Source organism: Netta rufina (genome assembly GCF_964035555.1).
Source record: "Netta rufina genome assembly, chromosome: 6".
Classification (NCBI taxonomy): Eukaryota; Metazoa; Chordata; class Aves; order Anseriformes; family Anatidae; genus Netta; species Netta rufina.
Genome location: NC_140129.1, coordinates 29138724 through 29163338, shown reverse-complemented (window position 1 = coordinate 29163338; position 24615 = coordinate 29138724). Strand labels below are relative to the sequence as shown.

General features: G+C 43.0%; 1 protein-coding gene across 1 annotated transcript in view; it reads left to right on the top strand.

Moving 5' to 3' along the window:
• Positions 1–8549, top strand: part of THSD7B (thrombospondin type 1 domain containing 7B) — a gene marked incomplete at both ends in the record, with an annotated part of 259689 nt that extends 251140 nt beyond the window's left edge. The window contains 8 exons of the mRNA XM_084289684.1: positions 430–589; positions 923–1096; positions 1180–1275; positions 1646–1768; positions 2350–2432; positions 4062–4254; positions 7108–7195; positions 8468–8549. Of these exons, the coding sequence (XP_084145810.1) occupies positions 430–589; positions 923–1096; positions 1180–1275; positions 1646–1768; positions 2350–2432; positions 4062–4254; positions 7108–7195; positions 8468–8549 (999 nt within the window). The remainder of the gene's footprint in view (positions 1–429; positions 590–922; positions 1097–1179; positions 1276–1645; positions 1769–2349; positions 2433–4061; positions 4255–7107; positions 7196–8467) is intronic.
• Between the last annotated feature and the right edge of the window lie 16066 nt (positions 8550–24615).

The following is a 24615-nucleotide window of genomic DNA, read 5'->3' as shown; positions in this document are numbered from 1 at the left end:
CACCTCTTCCCCTAGGAGATTCAAGGCTTTGTCACGTGGGAAGGGACCAGCTCTCCTGAAGCTGTGCTCTTCACATTTGCTATTTTTCGCTGTTGCAGCAGGAAAAGGGCCTGCCTGAGCTCTGCCCCATCTGCTTGGTGACTCCTTTCTTCCTGGACTTCCCAGACATGGAAAGGAAAGGACTTGTGTGCTCTTCTCTCCTCTCTGGTTATACACATTTTTCCATGTGTCTCTCTGCCTCTGAGTTTCTGCAGAGTTTCTTACAAAGGAGATCTCCACCTGTCTTCCCGTAACTGGGGATACTATTGCAGTCCAGAAACTGGATTTACATCTTTGAAGTCTTTATTTACAGGTAGAATCAAGTGTATTTCTTCTGCCATCTGCTAACACCAGCAATGTGTGTCTCTGTTCCCCTCTGTCATTTCCTAGGGTGGGCAGTGCGGAGATGGATTGCAAGTGCGCAACCTCACCTGTGTAGTGCATGACGCATCTGTTTCTGCTACAGCCAAACCAGTGGAAAATGCACTATGTGCCGAGCTGCCTTTGAAAGAGACTGTGCTGCAGTTACCGTGCTCCGTGCCTTGCCCAGGTAAAGACTTTTGAAAGTCACAGGACGCTGCTGTCTGCAATAGCTTTCTGAGACGGAGAGGGTTGCATAGCTGAGTACTGGCAGCTGCCGCAGTCAGAATTCGTACTTCAGCAAATCACGTAAATGCTCAGTCTGCTGTTTCTAGATCACCTGAAAAAGGCTTTCTTTTTGGAGAAAATGAGATTCCCCGCGAAGCAGAAAATCTGAATAATGCATACCATTGGGTGATAAACTGAGGTTATTTCCCTGTTAAAGCTGTTGTACGCAGCTTGTCCTTAATCCTTTAAGTCTGGTTCCTTTGGGAAACCCGTGATTTATTCTTCCTGTGTGCAGGTGACTGCCACCTGACCGAGTGGTCGGAGTGGAGCTCCTGTGAGCTCACGTGCATCGAGGGCAGGAGCTTCGAGACAACAGGTCGGCAGGCTCGATCCCGGGCATTTGTAGGTCAGTCCCCTGAGAGCCCCGAGAGCTGCTCCGGACAAGTGGTGGAGACACGGCCTTGCTCAGGTAGCCTTGCCAGAGTTTCTCTCATTCGAGAGTTTATTCTGACTCTGTTGCAATGTGAAGACTAACTGGTATTGACGTTGCAGGAGGGAAGTGTTATGATTACCTGTGGAAAACCAGCCTTTGGCGAGACAATGTACGCACAGTGTGGTGCCAGCGCTCGGACGGAATAAATGTCACAGGTATGCCCCAAATTGCCATGCACAATTATGAAAGGAAAGTCTTCATACAAGTTGTTCTTCTGTATCAGTTATTCAGTCAGCCTTCCTTCCTGATTCCTCTAGAATTTCAGTTCAGGTTTATGTGTGGGAAAGACAGGTGGCAACTCACCAGCCCTGCTGTCAGGTCACCATCACGCATGTCATTGCATGAGTTACCCAGATAGTTGTGTTGTCCACAGGAAGAGACAAATGCACATACAGTAACTCATCTGCCTAGGCAGCCTTGTACAGCTGTTAGTGCAACTTTCCAGCAACAGGGGAGAGAAAGAGAAAATCACATGCGATGGTAGAGAGCCCAGCTTCTGTAACTCTCCTTCTATTCAATAGACAGGAATCTCAGATCACTCAGACTGTGAGATTCCTGCTGGTGCTGTGACCTACAAATTCTGCCTGCACAGGATGAAAAGTGAAATCCATGGTCAGCACTTTGATGCTCCACGAGAGATTGACAAAGGCAAAGGGCTCGCATATCCGCAGGATCTCTCTCAGTATGCAGAGGATGAATGAGTAGAGAGAGCAGGAAAGAAAATGCAGATGTTCTTATCTAGCTCTATTTATAAGGACTAGTTAAGATAATATACAAAAGTTTTATGTGCAAAGGTTGCCAAGTAGTTAAGAACTCATTAACACTTTTTTTTATTGCTATGAGGCAGAGTTCCCCAAGTGAGGATGGGCTAAGGCGTTAAGTGTATTATATCTTTTTATGTAGATAAGACGTTAATGAGGACACAGAAGATCTGCATCTAATTCCTGATTCTGTCCCCAACTTCCTATGTGGCCTGGGGCAAATTGCTTAAATCTGAATGTCTCTGTTCTCCATTAACAAGATGGGTATGATAATAATTCCCTGCCTTGTTAAGGCAAATTAATTAATGTGATGCCTACAGATATTATGCTAATGAGCTCAATAGAGTACTATTTAACCATATAAAATAAGCAAGCATGCGCTTCTTACTCTATGGTGATCCAAGTCAAAACCATTGTACAACATACCCTTGAAAGCACTCTTTTTTTGGAAAGTAACTTCTTTTCCAGGAGGGTGTGCTCTTCAGACCAAGCCTGCTGAAGTTCGTCATTGCAGCCCAGCGTGCAGAAAACCCTTCTCCTACTGCACCCAGGTGCGTGGTTGCTGCAGAACGTGGCTGATGAATTAACACCGCAAAATCTATTCAGTTATCTTCTGGATCTTAAATGCATGCCAGGACCTAGGAAATAGTTCAGTGTGCCCATGGTACCACCTCGAGGAAGTTGTAGGAATTTCAATTAAAGAGAAAAGCTTCATAAACCTGCACAGATGAGTGATGGTGTATATTAGTGTTGTAATTTTGGTTTTGTTTTGTGGGGAGGGTTTGGAACCTCTTGGTTTAATTTTTATTGAATGCTCTTTTACTGTCAAATAGCAAATGGACTGTTTAAAGCTTATGTAAGAGAGAAAATAAAAGCATATTTGCTCTCCTGCTCCTCCAAGGACACAGGAGGCCCCCAAGAGTGCAAGGAAGCTGTAGCAGCCTGATCCCACCACCTCCATACTAACCATTTAAGCAGAGTCTGGAATGGAGCCCAGTTGCTGAAATGTTCAGCATCAGCAACATCTGCTGCATCTTTGAGGCAGCATCTCCTCTTTGCCTCTGAGCAGATGTGAGCCCAGAGGTTAAAACATCCCTTCTTGTAGTACTGAACTCCAGTGAGAGCTTCCAAAAATGCCTTCTCCTTGTTCTCTGTGTCAGCACTGTGGCAGAGCACAAAACCCAGAACCCTTGAAGTAGCCAGGTGCAGCTGGGGTGTAGATGTTTCTATTTTAAATACAGCCTCCACAGCTCTCAGCTTCAGCTGAGTATCTTGTGGGAGGAATTACCATTGGAAACAAGCTCATGGGCAATTGTATAGAGCTATAAGGGTTGTTGTGAGAGCCTACAGAGCCATACACACGATGGGCAGACGTGCATTCATTAGCTATTTAAATTCTTGAGAGTTCCTTCACCTTTTGCTCAAAAAAGCTCAGGATCGTGTCTGACAACAATTAGGGATGGTGTGGGATAAAAACTGACATCAAGTGTTAAATTCTTATCACAGATACTGTAAATCCCATATCTGTTTGGGTAGTACAGAGCATGACAGACCTTCAGATAGGCATTGTAATAATAAGATGTTTAGAAAAGAAAGGCAATCTAAAAATATATATATATATATTTTTTTTTTTTAAATGTATTAAAGTAGACATCCAGAAAATGGAGTATCTGTGTAGTGAACCACCACGTTCTAAGAAACCTTTTGAAGAAACTGCCTGCACTGGTCCAGGGCAGCAGATGCTTAGTCCAAAGAGGCAATGTTTCATCAGAGAGAGCCCAGTGTCGGTGGAAATACCTTGGAACGGGGGGTTTGGGGCTGAAATGGGATTGTTGCTTTGTTAATCTTTTCGTATGCCCAGCATGGTCAGTGCTAACTTTTTATTGATAAGAGGAGTTGGATCGAGTCACAGACACCTATTATTAAGTCTGTTCTGATGAAAATATTTCCACACTGTAATTATTGACTCTCTTTCAACCAATTGCCAATGTAGTTTGGCTTTTTGAGCTGAAATGGGTTTGCAAGCACCAGCTCATAGCTTGTTTGGTGTGATGGCAGTTAACTTGCTAATTACAAGTGCTGGATGTACCTTGTGGTTTCTTCACAGTTTACCTGCAATTTGTGCTGTTCTTCAGGAGGATACTATTCATTTTAATATCGAATTCCCTTTTATCACCTAGAGAGGAGTCTGCGGTTGTGAGCGAGGATATACAGAAATAATGAGATCAAATGGTTTCCTGGATTACTGCATGAAGGTACCAGGTTTAGAAGATAAGAAAGCTGATGTTAAGACCATTGCTGGAAAAAATAAACCTGTCAACTCAAAAATGCATGACATTTTCAAAGGATGGTCTATTCAACCTTTTAATCCAGGTGAAAAACTTAAATATGAATGGAATAAATTTTCTTTACTACATTTCTGTAGAAGAAAGATACAAGCTTTGTAGCTCATAACATCAGAGATTGTGTCTGGGAGCGGTGGAGCAGCCTCACAATTTCTACCTTGCATGTCATCTCCTGTTCCTTTGTGACTACACTGAGTAATCACAATCTCTTATGTTGAGAGATAGCAAAGAGAACGAAGCAATAATATTTTGCAAAAGTATATACTCGTATGTGATTTGGGGGGATGCTTAGAACACTTATCTGATGATATTTCTGTAAGTAATGTGTTTGGACCAGGAAAGGCATCAGGAGCACTTTAGAAGATTCTGAGCAGAAAGTACTTAAGATTTCATTAAAGAAAACATTGGTTATTTCTTGCTGTATTTCAAAAGTGTATGAAAAAAACAAAAAAACAAACAAACAAAAAAACAGGATAGGAAGTGTAAAGTTTGAAGGTTTAAATGTTGAAGTAAAGACATTAAGAAAACAAAATAAGCCAGAAGCAGGCAAGCTGCAGTGCCCAAGCAGGGAGTCCTAAGTGGATCTTTGGCTTGGTTGGCATAAAGTGCTTCCCAGCTGGAACTGGCAAACTGGATGTACCATACCCGACCGGTACGCAGGACTTGTGCTGTAGCTATAATAGCTGCTCACCATTTTGACTGTTATTTTGGAAAATTAATTTATTCAAAATCAATTTCTGAAAAGCAAATGAAACTTTAAAATGGGAAACAAAAGTATCAGGCGTGTCAAGTTTTACTGAAATGCATTAGTTGTCCACCTGTTCAGAAATACTGTCAGTGCCGCCTTCCCTGCATTCTGCTGTCTGACATGGCATTTGTTTCCTATTAGTTTGTAACGAACAGGGGAGTTTAGAAAATATGTAACGGAAGGTTCTGTTGCAGGGTTCAGGGAGCCATAATTCTGTCTGATATATGTGTTCACACTTTGAATGTTACATTTACATATTTGATTTGCATACAGTAGTTAACCTTTGCGTTGACAGTCTCAGAGCTAATAGAGCTTGGTCCAGAGCCTTTAAAGTTGGCTGGTTTTCGATTGGATTCATCATCCAGAAGCCCACACAGTTCACCAACAGTTTGAGTCACAGGTTTGGGGTTAATTGCCATTTTGTCAGCATCCATGGCCCTCCATAGGCAGTCTTACTTAGGTATCATGTCTTCACCCGTTACCTTTATGGGGTTAGAAAAAGGGAGAGGGGTGTAGGTGGATGCTGCCATCTTCCCTTCCTTAAATCAGCGTTCAAGGCGGCAGCCCTGAAAGCTTCTGGTGGGCTTGACCTCAGCACACCATCTGTGAGCCTGTTCTCCCACAGGAACTAAAAGGTACGAACAGGGGCTAAGGAACTGCAGCAGAACATGGTGTTATTTAATTTAGGGGTATAAATGTTATAGAAACAACACATGGCAAAGGAGTAAATATGCTACATGTGTGCTAAGTATATCACCAACCCCACAGCATCCTGTAGGTGCCTCTTTGGTCTGTATGTGCTCTTCAGACCCCATCTCAAGGCTGGCATCTTCAAGTTGTTCCCCCTTGTCTTGCTTCTTGACAAAATATGTAATTGCTTTCCTAAAACAGGTCTGGGGTTTGCAGTAATTAGTGCTAGCAGACCACTGTTATCTACCAGATACATTCTTGGTAGCAAGTCTATGGTGAATGCTCCCTCTGTGGATGGCATTTACCACCCTTTGGTGCTATAGTCCTTGGCGTCTGTGCCTATCTACGGACTTGTACCTGTTAGTAAAATTTTATGTGCCTTTCTCTAGTTAATTTGTGATTTTCCTTCCTGGTTACAGTTTGGAACACAAATTTTATAATGATTTAATGAGGCTGATATTTTTGTTCTTTTAAATGCTCTGCAGGAGAGCACAGAACTGATTTCAAATCAGGCAGTGTTTTTCCTTTCTTCACCACACTCTGGGAGGCCAGAGTTCAGAACAGAAACTTTTCAAGTTGAGAGGCAATTTAAATAGCATTGTTTAAATTGTCGGCTGACATGGTCTAATGCCTTTATGTTGGGGATGGAGAGCATATGAGAGCATCATAGCAGACCTGGTGGGATGCCTTGTTCTTGCTGTGACAATCCCTTCACAGGACTGTCGAATGTTTCTTGGCCGTTTCTAGTTGAGACAGCAACAAGTTTCATAGTTAAATTCTCACTTGCCTTCCAAGCACTTTTCAGCTTGGGCTTGCTGATGTTTACGCCGCGTGACCTCCAAGTACTTACAGAGAAAAGCCACATCCTTTCTCAGACATCATTTCTTTAGGCTGAACACCCTAGGTGTCCCTGCATTGATTTCTGGGTCATCTTGACACTCAGCTGCTCTTTGCTAGAGCAGCCAAGGAGGTTCATGAGTGAGTCCATCACAATTATCTCCCTCCAGCCCTGCTCTCCGTGGGCAGGAGCCTGCCTGTGGTGGCTGTGGTGCTGTGCCGTGCGCGCGGGTTGTCTGCACAGGGCTGCAGGAGCTCAGCCAGAGGGCAGGCTGTGAAACAAGGCTGCTTTGGAAAACTGACACGAGGAGTTCCTCTTCAGTTTTCAGTGAGGAAAACCTAAAGTCCTTACCACAGTTAAGATTATGTCTTTAAAAAGATTGGTTTTTACAATAATGTTTTTTTTCTATGGAAAGCATATTTTTAATGGATTATTCCCAACCAGTCCTTACTGTGTTTCCCATCAATGATGCTATTAATTTTGCTGTGTGTTTTCTCTTTATTTATCATCTTGAGAATTTGTGTATTTTAGAATAAAGATTTTTATTCTTTCTTTTTTTTTTTTTTTTTTTTTTTCCCCTGTCCTTCTTCCCAATCTTCCAACAGATGGCAAACTGAAGATGTGGGTGTACGGAGTATCAGCTAGCGGGTTCCTCATCATAGCTTTCCTGATTTTTACATCCTTCCTGATGTGGTAAGTACGACGTGTTTCGTGCTGTGCTTGTTCTCTTTTATTTAAATAGCAATGCAGAGATTTAATCCTCAAGGTGTTAAGGAAGAATGGAAGTTGGATGAGGGACCTGCCTTCATTTGGCTCCTATCTCAGAGTAATTTAAAGCTCTCCAAATTGCAAATTCCAACTGACTTGACCATGAAGATGTTTGGTGGCTAAGCAGGGAAAGAGTTACTTTTGGTTATCAACAAACCCATATATTCAGACTTCTACTGGGATTAGAAAGGACTTTTTGTTGTATTCTTTAATAAAACTGAAAAAGGGCAAGAAGACTGATTAGATCTAGGAGCCAGCTCCCATTCAAGGAAGCACCAAACAGAATAGGGTCATTCAGCTGGAAATGGTGTTTGACGTGGGAATACAATAGACATCTATGAAATCAGGAATGGAGTAGAAAAGGGGGCTAGGGAATTTTTATATCCTGCAATATAAGAAGTAGGAGACATCTGATGAAGTGACTGCTTAAAATAAACAAAAGATTTCATTTTTCGTAGGGTGCATTATTACATTGTGAGCTTACTGCTATCAGCGGCTATGTGTGCCAGAAAGATAAATGAATTGAAATAACATAAGGGCATAACAGTTCATGGAAGGGTGGGTCTCTTGGCATTAATTCTGGTTTTCTGGATGTACGCCCCAGCTCAGGTAATCCCTAAATAGCTTTTGGCACTAAACACCTCAGGAGGAGACATGCCAAATGTCTAAAGCTGCCGTTTACCAGTCACTGCTAGAAATAGGGTACTGGGTGTGCTGAAGCCCTGGTCTGCACCAGGGCGTCTCTGATGGAGGGTTTTATTGTGAGGGAGAGTCTCAACCATGTCCTAACAGCAACATTACTCTATTTCATCCAAAACCACTTTATTCTCTCCCGCTGTCTCATCCTTTCCCTCATTCTCTCTTCAACTAAAAGCTTAAGTAACAGTGTTTGGATGATGCCTTGGAGTTGTAGCTTCCAATTTTTGAGCTATATAGCTGCCGTTTCTGAGATAATACAGCGGAGCATACTGGGGATTTTAAAATAGCATTGCATAGTTCTCCATCACTTGAAGGCTAATGAGGAGGTGTATTTCTCAATAACAATTACGGTTGTTTCAATAGGGTGCCAAGGAAAATAGGCAGTGCGGGAAGATAATTTTTTGTTGAAGTTTCTTTTTGTTGTTGCTGTGTTTGAGCTTCACACTCTATTACCATTTGCATTTTTCGCCTCCTGAAATATTTTTATTTTTCTTACAGCAAAAAAAGCAAGCAGCATCAAAGCACTCCTCCACAACAGAAGCCTCTAACCTTAGCCTATGACGGAGACATTGACATGTAACATAAAAAAGAAATCCAAATGTAGACATTGACTGCCTTAACTGCTTTCTTTTTTGTAACTCTCAGACTTCTCAGTTTTTTGAGGAATCTCCTTATGTGTAATATACTGGGCAGAACAGAAATACCGCAAGCTTGAAATTTTGTCACCTCGTTATTAAAAAAAAAAAAAAAAAAAAAAGGAATCAAAGTCTTGGATCTTGTGCAACTTTTTTGAAGGATCTTGTGCAGCTTTTTTGAAGAGACTGGAAAATGCATCTCTTCCTGTTGAGCAATGGGAATATAAAAAAAAATAATAATAAAGTCTACTGACATCAAAAGAAATTAGCATTGAAAAAAAAAAAAAAAAGCAGCAACAAAAAGGCATGACAATCCAGAGGAAAATGTGACATTTACTGTAAATGACAAGTTTGACACAGCATCATTATGCACTATATTAGTGCAGGGTTCTTTATTCTTCACATATTTCAACAATGAGTTTTATAGTGTTTACATTTCGTTCTAAGACTTTAAAACTGGATCATGTATTTTGAGAAACACAAAGAATAATGAGTTGGAGTATCTGAAGTTATCTGGTTTTTTAAAGTTTCTTCCTTCTTATCCTGTTTTCTAGTCTGGAATATGATTTCACTTCATTTCCACCTACAGGACAGAATAAGGATTGCTAAGAAAAAGCCTAGGTGGTTTCTTAACTGAAAATATTTTTTAAAAGGTTGAGTAGATAGGTGTTTTGATGAATGGCTAGAGGATTTGATTGTTTAAAAAGTATTTTAAATTAAATAAAACCATGTAGATACATTATGGCCAGTTTAAAGTGTTATTCAGTTTAATTAATACAAACTCTGCTTTTGTATTTAAATTTTCTTATCTGAAATATTTATAAATTCTTTTTTTGAATTTAATTACCTGACCTCATTTAATATACATCAAACACAAAAACAGTTTGTAGAAGGTCTTGCTTTTTTAAATGTTTCAAAACCACTGAAAAGTTAAATGTTGTAAACATCTGGGAACATTTGGAGAGGGTATGTGTTTATAATAGTACGTGTTGCAAGTAAGAAAGTGCCATCTTGTGGTATTGACTTGTATTTATAAGCAAATAAAATGCTAAAGGGAGTGAGAATATTGCTTCTGGTATGTTGAATTAAATGTGTGTAAACAACATTCATTATTAGTCTTTTACTGTGTCTGGGATTGAATTCTGATTTCAAACAATTCTGGCATGTTTTGCGCTGTAGTGATTAGCTGAAGAAATACTGTAGACAAGTACAAGTTGAGAGAGTAATTGCAGATCTGGAGAATGCTTGGTCTTATTTTTAGCTCAATGCTACTTCTTATTTGAATAATTAGAAGGGGAAAAAAGAATTATTACCAGCCTGGCACCTACACGGCCCTTGTCAATGTGCAGCTACTTCACAGTGGTTCATCACAAGAGAAGAGCTTAACTAGGGCAGAAGGCAGTGCCTGTGGCGTTTTGTTGCTATTCAAGTTCATAATTTTAATAGGATGGTTTCTATGAACACACAGTGCTGTTGTAGATAGCTTTACCTCCCCAGGTCAGGCAGGATGTCACCTGCCCAGCATTTATCCCGCAGCATCAAGCCGTGGTGGTGCTGTGTCTGCAAAGCAAGGTCAGGAACATGCTTTCCTCTTCCCACAGAAAAAATCTTGATGAAATTGAGAAGGAAAATTGTCTCAGCTGCTGAGAACCCAGTTTCCTGTTGAAGATGTTTGGCTGGCCCTGCTTTCTACCACAGAGATGTAACTGTTCATGGTACAAACAGTAAGATCCAATGTTTCTCAATAACATTGGGGGCCTAAATCTTTTTAAACACTGCCCTATACCGAACCTTTGAGTTACATATGTGAAGTAAGAGTTACAAAAGGAATGACAACCCCATGCTATTAGGAAGAATACCACCAGACCTTAATATATTTTATCCGTGGGTTATGATGTGAGAAGAATGGTATCCTGTGAATCGTGATGGAATAAACTCAATTAAGCAAGCTGCTCAAAAATATAGTGGAGAGGGAAAGTTGGTGTAATAATAAGAAACCCATGGCAGCTGCAACCTGTGGCCATTGCCCTTAATATCAGTGTAAATTACAGTCCAGACCAAGAAGCTTTCTTCTTTCCCTGGGCAAACAAGCCCAAGAACTGAAAGCATTGCTTTACTTGCAGAAGCACTGGTGTGCAGTAATACGTGCTGTCTGTTTTTAATCCCGAGTGAGCAGTATCCACTGGAGTGATAGAGTCCAAAATGTTATCCTTCCAAATGGAAGATACAGATAAATTGTAATTTTGGTTTCCTGGCATTTCACCTGAACGACTTTCTGTGCCACAGTAGCGCCCAGTGCAGGGGATGTCAGCTGAACAGTAAGCTGCCTGGCTGAGAGGAGGAGCTCCATGTGCATGTTTACACCTACATGGCTCTGAGTTTGTGCAGCAGTTCGGTGGCCTTCATGCAGCCCATGCTGCAGCACCTTCTGAGCACAGCCCCAGGCGGCTTTGAGAGGCAATGCTTTATGCTGGGTGCTGGCTGGGCAGGGTGCTCGTACAACATCTTCTGCAGAGCTGTGGAAGTTCAGCAAAGCCCTTCAGGGAACAAACCTGCCTGTTTGGCTTTGTAGATAGAGAAAGTGGAGGGGAAAGCTTGTTAAGCTGCCATGAGAAGGCTGCTGCCGGCCTCGCACTGTCTGCTGTGCGTGCACAAGCCCCGCGTCTGCTCATGGTCCGGCTCAGGCAGCACGGTGATGCAAATGTCACGATGTAATTGCATGTGTTTGAGAATCTGGGATTGATTTAAGCCGTGAAATTGAACTGCGGAACTCATGGCCCTGCAGGATCAATGAGGCTGAGAATGCAGCGTAATTCAGAAAAAGGAATTGGTTATTTTGACAGATACCAAGATGACTGTTGTTTGTAAGAGCCCTGGATAAAGGTGCTGAGAGGGATGCCCAGCTGTCTGTGAAAGCAAGGTGAGTCAATTCCTTTCAGAATCCAAAATGAGCCATGATGTGGAAGAAGTATTACTCCCATATCCTATGTATTTGAGGTTTTAAACTTTACGCTGAAGGAGCTGGTGCTGACCACAGCCAAAGACAGGAGAGAGGTCTTGGTCCAGTGTGGGGAGGTAACTCCTGTGCCCTCAGCTAGGTCGTCCCAGTAAGATACATGTATTTCGGTGACTGTAAGAGCAGTGGAGGGTCAGGAGTTTGCCAAATACCCTGACAATCTGTCCTAGAAGTTAATGACAAAATAATGAAGGAGTATTCATGTTGTCGTATTTTGTTTCAGGGCTCCCAGGTGTTTATTACTGCTGTAAAGCATGCAACTTTTTTCAAAGCCTTTGAAATCTGTCTTGTGTGGGATTGTCTCTCCTCCACTCCTGTATCACACAGCAGTACAACAAAATAGCAGCAAAGTAAGGCTCCAGAAGACAAATTACCAAGAAGTATTGAAGTGCTGCACACCTGAATAATTCCTGCATAATTTCAGTTATGCTCATAGGTGGGATATTTGCATGCACAGGTACCACACCTACAGTTACCCTTGCAGCTAAACACTTTGAACATCTGGGCTTTTGTATGCAGAAATATCCTGAAGGCATGGGGAGCCTGACATTCCTGTCAGCAGGGCTGGATCCCAGCTCTGCTCCTCTCCCTTCCAGCAGCCACACAAGAAGCATCACCAAGCATTTTAGCTTTGGATGCCACAGTCAAGAGCAAAGGCTGTGGTTTTCTTTGCTCTGGAAGCAGAGTAGTGTAAAAATTCCTATAAGCAACTTCAGATAAAGACTTGTAAATTAATTTGTGCTTGTATTCATATGTCTCTAAGAACAGCCTAATTGCATAGCATTCTCTGTTTACATGCACTTACATTCATGGCCAGTTTCCTAAGGAAATGAAGAGAACATCTTTTTTGAAAAAAAATAAAATAAATCCGTTGAGAGTTTCCCTTTTGGATTAGTCCTCATAAGCATGAAGTTGTCATTAGAGATCAGATCATTTGCTGCTAACATGGCATAGCTGGTTTCTTGAAAGACTTGTTTTTTGTTTTTCTTTTTCCTAAACACACAACCTAATCTGCACTTATGAATGGAAGAAGAGATGTAGTTTAAATACAATTTCAGGGCTTATTTTCTATTGGGAAGTAGTAACACAGAAAATGGCTCAGGACACCTGATGTATTAGTGTGCCTTGGGACAGTTTTAAAATGTGTCTAATTTAAAATGTGATGTAAATGAATTGACTTCCACACCTTATGGCTGTGACATGTCCCTGTCCTGGACAGAAGCTTAATTTATATTATCTTTATGAAGATGTATCTGTGTGCATGCCATTATGTGCCATCAGTATGCATGCGTTATTTGGCTCCTGGCGCCACGACCTGGCAGAAACTCGGTTCCTGTCATTTAACTGCTGACATGACTTGTGCCACCGGCCACTTTGCTGAGCTGTTGCGATGTGATATGACCTGTGATTACAATGGGTCGTGCCTCCTGCTTCTCTCAGATGTGAGAGCTGAAGAAACCTCAGGTGGTCATTGTGGATCTGCTCCATGGGTGGAGGTGGCCACTTCCCCAGGCATCGGCAGAGCTGCAACAGTGGGATGTGACATGCCTAAGGGTTGCCACCAGCCTAGAAGTTGTGTAGCTGTGGGGCTGCCTTAAAAGAGACGGCCTTCATTACTTCTTTAACATATTTTTATCTAGAACTAGAAACGCAAGTGCAACCCGCCCTGCACTGGTGTCACCACAAACACCAGCAGCTGCTGGTGTTTGCATCAGCGATGGAAAAAGGGGAAGCAAGCACAGGATGTCCTGATGTCTGCTCATTGGCCTTAATGAGGAGGAATTTACCTGAACTACTATTAAATAAATGGAGTCATAGGAGTCATATGCAATCACTTCTTGGTCCTTCCTGGTAGAAATAAATGAAAGAAGCTCCTCACTGTGAAGTGTAAGGGCACAGGACTCCACCATCCCTTGAAATGGTGTAGCGTTTGGCTATGTTTGGTGATGTGGTTATATTTACACCTGGGGAGAAAAGAATCGCCCTGAGTGAATTGTTAGAATGGTAATTGTAGGTACAGGATGCTTTCTGCATGGATTTTTAGTACATACCCTTATATCTTCCAATCTGATACAGTTTGTCCTTACTTTAAAATGTAAACAACTTTCATTGGTCACACACGAAATGTCTCAGAAAAGAATCCAGAAACCCCATATTTGCACTTGCTGGTAATTATGTTCATTTGCTTTGATTACATGGTTTGTTACAATAGCGTATAGAATGGACTCTAGACAGATACACGGGTTAAAGCAATTTATGGGATTTATCCTGTCGGCGAAGAGATGTTTTGATGGAATGAAAAATCAGATTCAATTTCCTCTGATAAGGAAGAATGTTAATTTCCTCCTCTGCTTTATGAAAGTTCACCTGCATGTTATGAATATTGTGGTTGTTACATGCCAATATGACATTTGGAAAAAACTCTTCAAACATAATAACAGTGAAGAATCTTTCAACAGTCCACGGATGAAGTGGAGCACCCAGCATTAATTTTGCAGCTGAGGAAGATGGCAGTTATAATTTTTGAGGCAATCTGGCTTCCAGCCCATGTGACTAGGCTTCAAGTGGCTTTTCTGCAGAAGTGTCAGGTGTGGGCGCAGCCCAGAGCTCCTGCTTCCAGGCTGCTGCCTCTGCCCTGTAATCACACAACTGTGCAGCAGCAGGATTAGACCAGGGAACAATGCAACATTTCCTCTCCATCACAACAAGCCTTTGGGAACTCCGTTCTGAAACTCGCAGTGAGCAGGCAGTGACATGCAGGTAGTATCACTCCTCTGACACTGTTGTAGCATCAGGCCAAACCCTTCCTGGAGATGGAGGGATGTATCTGATCCAGAGTCAATACATGATGCCTGTTGATGTTACATGGAGATGATCACATCAGTTTTAAGCTTGTTGCTTCCTTAGTTTTCCACCTTTGTGTCCTTTGCAAATATGAATTCATTGATACAAAACCATGTAATTTGGGAAAGTAAGTGATTTACTTACACCAAGTGTACCACAAGAAATGTGGTTTGCAGCTGCTCTGCAGCAGAAGGGTTAAGCTTCTTGGCTTACATACATTGGGTAGAGCAAGTGTATGCAAATTTATTTAGTTTGAGTAGTTAGGGTCCACCTGAGGACAGAAGTACAGGACAGTCTCAATTCTGAGAAACAACAGAGATTTAAATCTAGTTTATCATCTTTTGCGCTTTGAGAAAAAACAATGCATGAGATTCACAGTGGCAGCCGACATCTTGTCCTCAGGTAAGTGAGCTGGAGGAGGACTTTGCAGGAGAGATTTCACTGTGAGAGTGTTGTTTCTTCCACGCACGCTAAGTGGGACTGTGGGAGTTGCAGCACAGCCAAAGCATCAGCGACTACTTGTGTTTCAGCTGCTGTAGCTGAACAGCTTGTTTTAAGAGGTGTAAGAAACACATTTGCTGAAACCCAGGCAGTGTGTCTGAGCCATCTCTCCCGTGACAGACACAGTGAGGGACTGCAAGACAAAGTCACAGCAGAGACGGGTCAGGCCAGAGAAACTTACAGCTATGTGGTTTTCTCTAACCACCACTTCTGAATTGGGCAAAACACTTCATCTTGCAGAGTCTGGCAGTCTGGGAGTGGAGAAAACATGGTTTTATATTTCAGCCCCAGTTCTAGATCTGGTTTCTATTGCAACGGACTCAGCAGAGGAGCATCAGAGACAGGTATCTGCATAAGCTCTACCCCATGACCAACTCCCACTCTTTGGGGCAGAAACAATGACATTTGGGGAGGTTCCTCATTGCTCAGTGGCACCACAGGGCTGCAAGTTCTTCTCCAGTGGTGAACGGTGGAAAATGTTACACTCATACACCTAATGCAATCAGCTGACAGAGGCTATTAAAATCTGGATTGAGATGAAAAGCTATAATGCAGATGTGTCACATCACAGTTGCATTGTCACTCTATTTCTTTGTATAATATGGCAGATCCACAGCAATTATTTTTAAATGCAGTCTCTGTCACTACAGAGCACTAACTTGAAATATTTACTATTTTGTTTGCCTCGTGCCAAATGAGATTTCACTCAGTTTGTCATTAAAACTGCTGTCCTCTTCTGAGGAAAGAGAGTATATTTACATAAACTGCTCTTCAGTAATTCTGTGTTTTCTACAGGAATAGGTGCTGGCATCATTTCACAATCTCATCAAGCTTTGTCCAAAAAAATCTGTGCTGATAAGCCCATGGGACTGAAGGCAGATGCAAGGGAAAGGAGTACAGATCTGTTCATTGCACTCAGCAGGCTGTAGAAAGGATGATGGGATCAAATTCCCAGTCCTTTGTCACTCCTGTTCATGCAACGCAGGTCACTTGCGACCAGAAAAACCCATCCTAAATCCTTCCATTTTGCAAAGTTGTGCAGTATTTTTGATGTACTGGCAGAATGCTGTTTAGAAATGAATGGCTGCTAAGATAAGCCTGCTGGATCCCATTTACAGCGCCCACTTCACATGGCTGTGATTTGCTTTCTATAGAAATCATAAGACTTGCTGAATTGGCAACCCCTCTCACAAATTATTAGGGCTGACTCTCCCAAATAATGAACATTTTGAGGATTTTTCCATATAATGTTAGTGCTTTTACTGCTCATCACCTTATTTCCATCACCATGACAGCCAGGAAGATACAACTCTAAAACCCAGAGAGCCATCAGGCTCATGCAATTGCGTGAACCCAAGAAGTAGCCCAGGGCTTGGCCGGATTTGAGTCTCCCTTTCACAAGACAAATCATCTGTCTCTCTTCCACTGGAGTGACGCAGTTGTGGTGTGGCTTTCTGGTAATCCTGGCAGGACTGCATTAAAATGTAACCAAAACTAGAAAGAAGAGAAAGGCGAGGCAAGGCAAGGCAAGGCTGGGCTCCCAGGTCTGAGGATAAACCCCACTGCTGCTCAGGACCAAGGGGCTGACATTCTAACAGTGATAGGCGAGCCGGTGCAAGGGTCTTTGGGAAAGAAATCTCCCCATTACAATTCTGTCAGTGCCCTCAGCTGCTGCTCTGTGCAGTCAAGCACATCCTGCGTTTTGTATTTTGTTAATATTAGACACTTTGTCTGGCCTCTTCTGCTGTTTGCTTTGTTTCTATTAATTATCTTTGATTTTCTTTTGCTTCTTTATCAGCTTTGATTACTTTGTCTGTGAAACTTCAGATCAGCTTTCGAAAGCGAAGCAAAATGTAAAGTGGAGCTTTTTTCTCCCTTGCTGACACCAAGACAATGAATATGGATCAGAATTTTCATTTCCTTTTTTTTACCACATCCATTTGCTTGATAGAACAAGCTTGCCAGGCTACCTTTTCCTTGATAAACCTAATAAGGAAAAAGTGCTTTCCAACTCCATATTATTTTATGCCTTGTTTGTGACTTCAGCATCCTTTATACAGGTTTAAAGACAATTTATGTTTTATTGCCCTTGAGTCATTTTGTGAGAGCACTTGTGTTTTTCCCAACATAAAAACGTCTCCCCATAACGTGATGCATATTAAATAGGTGCTTGAATGAAGATGCAGGGGCGCCTGGCAGCTGCATTTCCCAAAATGTTGGTGCTGCCCAGCTATGGGAACACGGCCTGGCCTCTGAATTACTTCATCAAATGGCCAGTTTCACAAATGGACCTAGATGGGAAACCTCTTTAGGGGGAGCACATCCTGCCTGCATGGGGAGTGCACTTTGCTTCACAGCTGGAAGCCAGCGCTGGCTCACAGCAGCTGGAGCGGGGCTGGCCTGGGGCCTCCCCAAATCTGGGAAACGTCATGGTGGTTCTGCTCTGTGGTGGCGCACTGCTGCTCTCCTGTCCCCATGCTGAGCTTCAACCCCAGCAGAGCACAGGCACAGGCCCAGCGACAACACAAGTCACAAAATGGCCGACCATGGTGCAGTGTGGGGGTGGCCTGCCTGGGCCACCTGCCTGGGGGAATAGCGGCAGTGGTGGTGCGGGTTGGGTTTGTTGTTCTCCTGCTGCAGGTGTTTCTCTGACCAGTGAGCTTCGTGAGTCCGTATTGCATTTGTCGCTGATGGAAAAGTAGCTGTGCTAATAGAGTGCAATGCGGGTGCCCTGATTGAGTCAAACGCTCTCTCTTTATGGTAACTGCTTTTCCACATGGGAGGTATTTATTTTCAGAGGATAGAAAAATGACTGCCTCTGCACTATGCTTATAAATACACAGGGGACAATCAGATTAATTATCACTTGCTTTGGTAAAAATGGCTGTGTAAAGGTGCAGAACAAATACCATAAATCTACCCAAGATTATGTTAACTAACTTATTCTCCCTCCTGAAATAAAAACAAAACAAAACAAAGAAACCACTCTCACATACTTGCATTGGGTAGGGAAGATCTACAAAATTATTAAGCAACGGTAGATTTGATAAGCAAACATGAGTATTAAGACAACATGAGTGTAAGACTATTCACCCAAATAGGATATTTTTAGTATTTAAAAAGTACTTTAGTATTAAAAAAGTACAAATTGAGTAAAGCTGTGTTCCCCTTCCAGGCCCTGACTTTGGGGTGCCCACGAAGGCACAGCACAGCCCCAAACACAGCATTCATTGCGTTCAGGTCATGGCTATAGGAAAAGAGAGCTCGCATATCTCATCACAAAACTAAAGGACTGTGGTGAAACAGCTCCCGTCTCTTATTTTCCCCACCGGTAAGTGCTTGTAGAGGTGTTTTGCAACCTTGCCGTGATGGCAATAAGCCTTTATCTGAACAAATTGATCCTGAGACACTGGAGTTTGTACCTTGTTTGCTGCCGCCTTGCCTGCTGTTTCTATCCTGGCTCCGAGCAGGTACAAATAATGAATTAACTGCTGGATAAGCCCTGTGGTCCCCTGAGCAATTATTCTGGCTTCTACCATAGCAGACTCAATTTGTCCTGCAATAAGTACAATTTTCTGAGAAGTTAGTTCTGGTTCAGGCACTAATGATCCACATCTGTGCAGCACAGTTGTTTTTTGGGGGAACCAGTTGTGAGCCAAGCTGTCGGGAAGAGCCATACATTGGCATGCAAAAAAGCACACTGCTCAGTGCTGCGGTCCTTCAGGGGATGCAAATAAACTCACCGCTCCGTGCGGTATTAGGTCAATTAGCAGAGAGAAGAGCAGTGTAAAGCATGCAGTGGTCTCCAGCACACAGGCAGCGTGTTAGCAAGCCTTGCTTCGCAGTCTCAGGAAGATTGGCGCTGGCAATTACACAAGAATTTCGATCTCAAACATGTAAAATTTGTTTGCAGAAAGTACTGCAGGATGGAAATGCAGGTCCTGGTTAGCAATGTTATTTCATACAGCTGCTCATTAATTCTGGGCAGGAAGTGTCATTGTATGGTAAGAACGAGCACCACCAAATTACGTGTTTGAGTATCAGCAGAGGAGACTGTCACCACCTCCAGCAGGACAAGCAAGCTGGGTGGTGATGGGGAGCCATCAGGCAAGAGATGCTGAATGCTTGAGCCTTTTTGCTATTTGTTTTATCTTAAAGGTGCTCAAACATGGTGTAAAACAGGACATGATTTCCTTATTTCACTGTTCTGGCACGGTTTGTAAGAGTTTCCATACCAGCTTCATCATTGTAATCAAAGTTTCATTCTTTGCATCATATTCTGCTGAGTTAAAATTGCCTGGCCTGGTAAAAGTTACAACAACTGTAAACCATGGTAACTATACAGAAATGGCGTTAATCAGGTGTGAAACCTCTGCTGCATCTCCAGAGTGCTACAGGTGCTTTGAGCACATACATCCTTGCACACAATAACCTCCCCGTGTCACGCCTGTGTCCAAAATGCAAAGTCCACTGCTGAGACGGTTTGGCAGTGTGGCTTTATGGTATTGTGCCCAATCTCTAAGTAGATGCAAAATCACGGACAGCATTATATCCTGTTTACTCATTTTGAATATATTATTAAGTGTTTATTGGTACCAAAAGGGCGTAATTAAATAGCATGCCAGCTGCAGATGAACACTGTATTGATGATAGCTCATGGCACAGGAGATGAGTGAATTTTATTAACTTCATCATTTCCAATCCTCAGCATTATAAAGAACTCAGACATTTCCTATTACAGTTGCAGATCTACCTTAACATCACTAAAGCAATCATAGGTATAAACTGAAAAATAATTAAAGGCCTGGTGACAACTTGATAACACTGGATAATTAAAGTGTTGGTAACAAAACCTGAATTTTATTTTTTCTCATTATACCTGATACTAGAAATTGAGATGGAAAACATCCTCACTATAGGAAAGCTCACCCACGAATGTATTATTTAAGGAGGAGCAGGTGCCAGAGCTGAGCACTGATTTTCCTGAGACATTTGGTGCTGGTCCTGTCATGATCTGTCACACCTGCCTGGGCTCTACCCCACCTCCCAGTTCAGTGGTCATGCCCCTGCTGGGGGAATTAGCTCAAAAACTGCTTGGGGAAAAGGAAATGAGATTTTGAGGCTGGGTGGGAGAGCAAGGACATGTGGAGGGGGCCAGGACATCATCTCCTGTTGTTGTGTCAGTGTCCACAAAGGCAAATTTGCCTCTAGTAAGTGTATATATATATATATTAATAGTTTGACATTGCTTCAAAGACATGTTTAAATAACATTGCTGAAGTCTCTAAGCTGTACCATGAGTACAAAGAGCACCAGAGAGTGAGCACCGAAGACCATTTTGGCTCTGGTTGCATCCTTAGCATTAGGACTGGCAGTGAGTGCCTCTTCAACTCTTATCTCTTCCACTTCTGATCCTTTCTAGGTTATCTTACTATCCTCTGTATCCTTGTCATCTCATTTGGAAGCTCTTTAAACCAGTCTATTCAGTCTTTACTTGGGATTCCAGTGAAAATCAAATTGTAAGTAGAAAACAAGCAAGAGTTTTGGTAGGACTGGGACATAGGTGATGTCTGGGGAATGGATATCTGTCTGCCTTCCCAAAGAGCAGTAAATCTTGAGATGAAATAAAGCACAAATACCCCAGAAAACACAGACTCTGCTCCCAGAAACCAATAATCCCAGGTAGCAAAAGGGGAGCCATCAGGAGGCAGGAAGGAAAAGAAAAAGTATTTTGCCGGGGGCTTGCAGCTCCTGTGCTGCAGGGATTTCCTCCATGAAGCGTACTCCCACAATTATAAGTTTCTCAGACATTTCTGTAATTCACACAGTCTCTCCTAAGGAGTCATGGGGAGCTTGGCCCCAGGAGGAGCAGCGGTTGTTGGGGCGCATCCTGCACATCACCCATTTTGGGACCACAGCTCTTGCCATGGTGCAGAGCCAAGGGCAGGATTAAGGTGCATAAAGGCAGGAGTTTCCACCCAGTTTGGCTGTGCTGCCTCTGCCAGAGCTGAGCAGCACAGCGGCAGATTGTAAAGGGACTCAGGGCCCTGCAACTCTATCAGTTTTGATCAATTTTTCAGCCGAGTTAGTAATACACCGGAGAGCGTGTCAACCTGCTTTATGGAGGTCTGCGAGTGCCTACCATGGCTAATCCATAACGCTCAAATGGTTTCCTGGAAAACAGACATTTTGTTGTCACCATGAGGAGACTGCTAAGCAGCGTGGGGGGGACATACAGAGGAAAACGATGTGGCTGCTGCAGTCCCTGCTGGAGCTACAGGTAGCTCCAGGCAGGACTCACCTGCAGCACACAAGGGACGGGCTGGGGGCGACGTGGGGCAGTGGGGAGCCCCGAAAAAGTACCAGCACTTCTTTTTCTTTTTAATGGAACCTAGCAATCAATTTTCAGCAGCTCATGGAGAAGCAATTTGAAACACAAAACAGTTTCCTCTCCTTCTGCCCCCCAGTTCTGAAATCGTGGCTTGCTCTGAACTGATGGCTTTATCTGCGTGCTTTAGGCATAGTGGGTAAGAAGGACAGTTCGTCACTTAAATATGTGAATGCTTCTCCCGGTCTTCTAGATTTATCATTCTGATACAAGATTATTTTGCTTTTAGGGTACTTACCAAAGCCTTTTCTCTCAGAGTCCCTGTCGGAGCTGATTTTTCAGCCCGAGGCACTCTGACTCCCCTTCCCCTTCCCCTACTCACCAGCTGCTGAAAGCTTTCACAAAATTGCCTTTAAATGAACCTGTGCCTGGACTTCTTTCAAAGCATCGGGGTGGTTCCTGAGGTCCCTTCCAACATGAGCTTTTCTATGGTCCCAGGATTCTATGAGTCATCTTTAGGGTGCCCCATCATATCCCAATGGCCGGAAATTTACCATTAAAAACATGCTAGGAGAGCTTTTTCCCATTCACCTGACTCTGGGAGCTGGGGAAGCACCAGCATCCCAATGCCAGGTGCTTGGTGCAGCAGTCCAAGGCCAGGGCTGGTGCATGTAGGGGCCCTCGTGCACTGTGTGTCCCCGTATTCCGTATGTGCCCTACAGACCAGGGCTGACCCTGCCTGTGCCGCTGCCAAACCAGTCTTTCTGACCATGTTTCTTTTCTTATTCATAGGGCAAACGCCAGTCTCACAGGAGGAGGAAAAAATTGCCTGGAGATTTGACTGCTGAGCCTGAGGAAAATCTCCTGACTTTTTTCCATGGTAAATGTTCCGAACTATGGCCATTTTCAGAGATTACCTCTTTCCTGACAACCCTTTTTTCCCCCACTGTGTTCAATATAAAGTACTTTTCCTTTCCACAGCCTATAAAAGAAGGCTAATCTGCAAACTGAAAGCCAAGTCCTTTGCCCTTCCCGGTGCTGAGCCGTGACGCAGAGAAAAATACTCTGCCAGCAGTAATCACGTCGTAACTGTTGCCTGAGGCCTGCTCTACACAGGATGGAAAGTCAGCAAGTGATATGTTTCCAAAGGACCTCTGTCAGTACCTAAGAAGAAAAAGCAAAGACCACAGCAGCCCCTGTTACTTGGAAAGGCCGCCTCAAGCACTACCAAGGAAGAGCCGAGGGAAAGAGGAAGAGCAGAAAAGTGTCCTTGCACCACCATCTAGTGGCTGCAGGTCGCTCTTGTTAGGCAAAATAAATCCAGCGCCCATAGGACCTTTCGTGGGGACATTTTCTCCCCTGCTTGTTAATGCCTTGCAACCTGCCAAATGATGAAGCACATTGCTATACCTGTATCAGAAATGCTGGGCTGAGACAAAGCTCCCAGATGCATTGTATTTCTGTGATACAGCTATAAAAGCTCCAACTTCCCATAAACGTACCATATTTTCAGGCTCTCTTGAACCAGAAACCCTGCTCAAGGAGTGTTTCTCAAGGCTCAGTCTCCACAGCCTTACCTTTTGCACAGCTGACTTTGAAGCAGGGCCAAGAGCTCTTCCATGGGCAAGCCTTTACACATCTGTACACTGGTGTTTGAAAACGCCCTGCTTTGGGGCACCGTGTGTCAGATGTGTTGAATCCTGCCGACGAAGTGTTGTGAGCAGCCCCTTCCCCAGTCTCCAGCTGCTCCAGGCTGGCAGCAGCACAAGTACAGCCGTGGAAATTGAAATTCTGAGCATATTTTCCCCGTTGAAGACCTGTGAGCTACTGAGGGTAAAAGGCACACTTCACCATGACTGTCTCTGCTCTCAGATATATATTTTTTAAATGCTTTATGGTCTGTAGAGCAAAAGCTGGTCTTCACCTTGAATCAAATATCCTTTTTGGAGGCGGTCACATTAGACTCCCCCTCTGCCCTCGCCTTAGCTCTATAATTACAGCTACATGAGATATGACCTCTAGTCAAATAGTCTGAAAAAAGGTTTTTTAAAAGCTCTGGAAGAACTGCACCAGCAGCCAGACTTTAATGAAAAGGCAGGAAGGACTGTGTTAGAAAAAAATTGATCTCCAGACCTAGAAGCTTCAGTTTTTTGGGGAGATAGATTGAAATGAAACGCCACTGGGGCAGGCACTTCTCCGAAGTAAGCCCCAGGGGCTGCCTGCAGAATAGATGGGTTTGTTTTCCTCCAGAAAAGGGGCACTCTCTGGGAAGAGTGCCCTGAGGCTCCCTCTGCAAAAGCCAGGGCAGGCACAAGGGTGTCTCCTCTTCCCGTCCAGCATGGGCACATGCTGCTGGTCTCCCAGTACGATGCTCCCTGCCTCTTCTGTAAGCATCACGCGGGTGGTCACTGCTGCAGTACAAGGACCAGGGCATGCTGTTGCCGTGCATTGAAGTATGTAATGAGTAAATGAGGATTTACCCCATCCAGGTGTTTTTCCACGCAAGTGAGAGAAGCATTGTAAACTGAGAAAATGTTTTTAATATCCAGATCAACCAACAGAGGCACTGAGATATGTTTGTGTTTCCTTGAACGAAGAAAATACTGAAACTAAAATCTAACTGTGGTCCTAATCAAGGTTTAAATCCAGTTTGGGTAGCTCCCAAAAATACAGGTTTTAACTCAGCCAGAACCTGATGGGTTGTTGCTCAAGCTCAGGGCTCTGTACTGCCCCAAGGGCCCAGGTGGATTATGATAACTGTCTCTTACAACCAGTACTTCTTTTGCTTTTTCAGTGCTTATCAGAAGTCATATTCTTTTCCCCATAGGAAAAAATCTGCACACACATATACTGCATTTTAAACTCCAAGATTTGATTCTACCTGGAATCTATTAAATATTTAATAGGATTGGTGCAAAATAAAACTTATTCCATAAAGAGAAATCTTGTTATTAACTACAGAATTGCTAGTTATCTTACTCTGCACCAGATCTTGCCTAATGTAGAATAACGTGTGCACCTTCACTTAGGAGAATACAAAAACTGATGGGTTTACCTTAGAAATTTTGTCTAGAAAACAGAAAATATCTACCTGATGAAAACACTTCCATTAAAAAAACAAAAAACAAAACAAAACAAAAAAAACTGCTAAGGAAGAAAAGTGCTCTGCTCATAATAAAATAAAAGCTGCATTTACATGGAACTTAGTCAATTGTTCCAAACAGAGTTAAGAGATTTTTAAAAATAGGCTAAAAATACCATGAGGAGCTCTGTAAAAATGCTGAGAGCCTTCCTGACATTCATCATCCTAAAAGCTGATCGC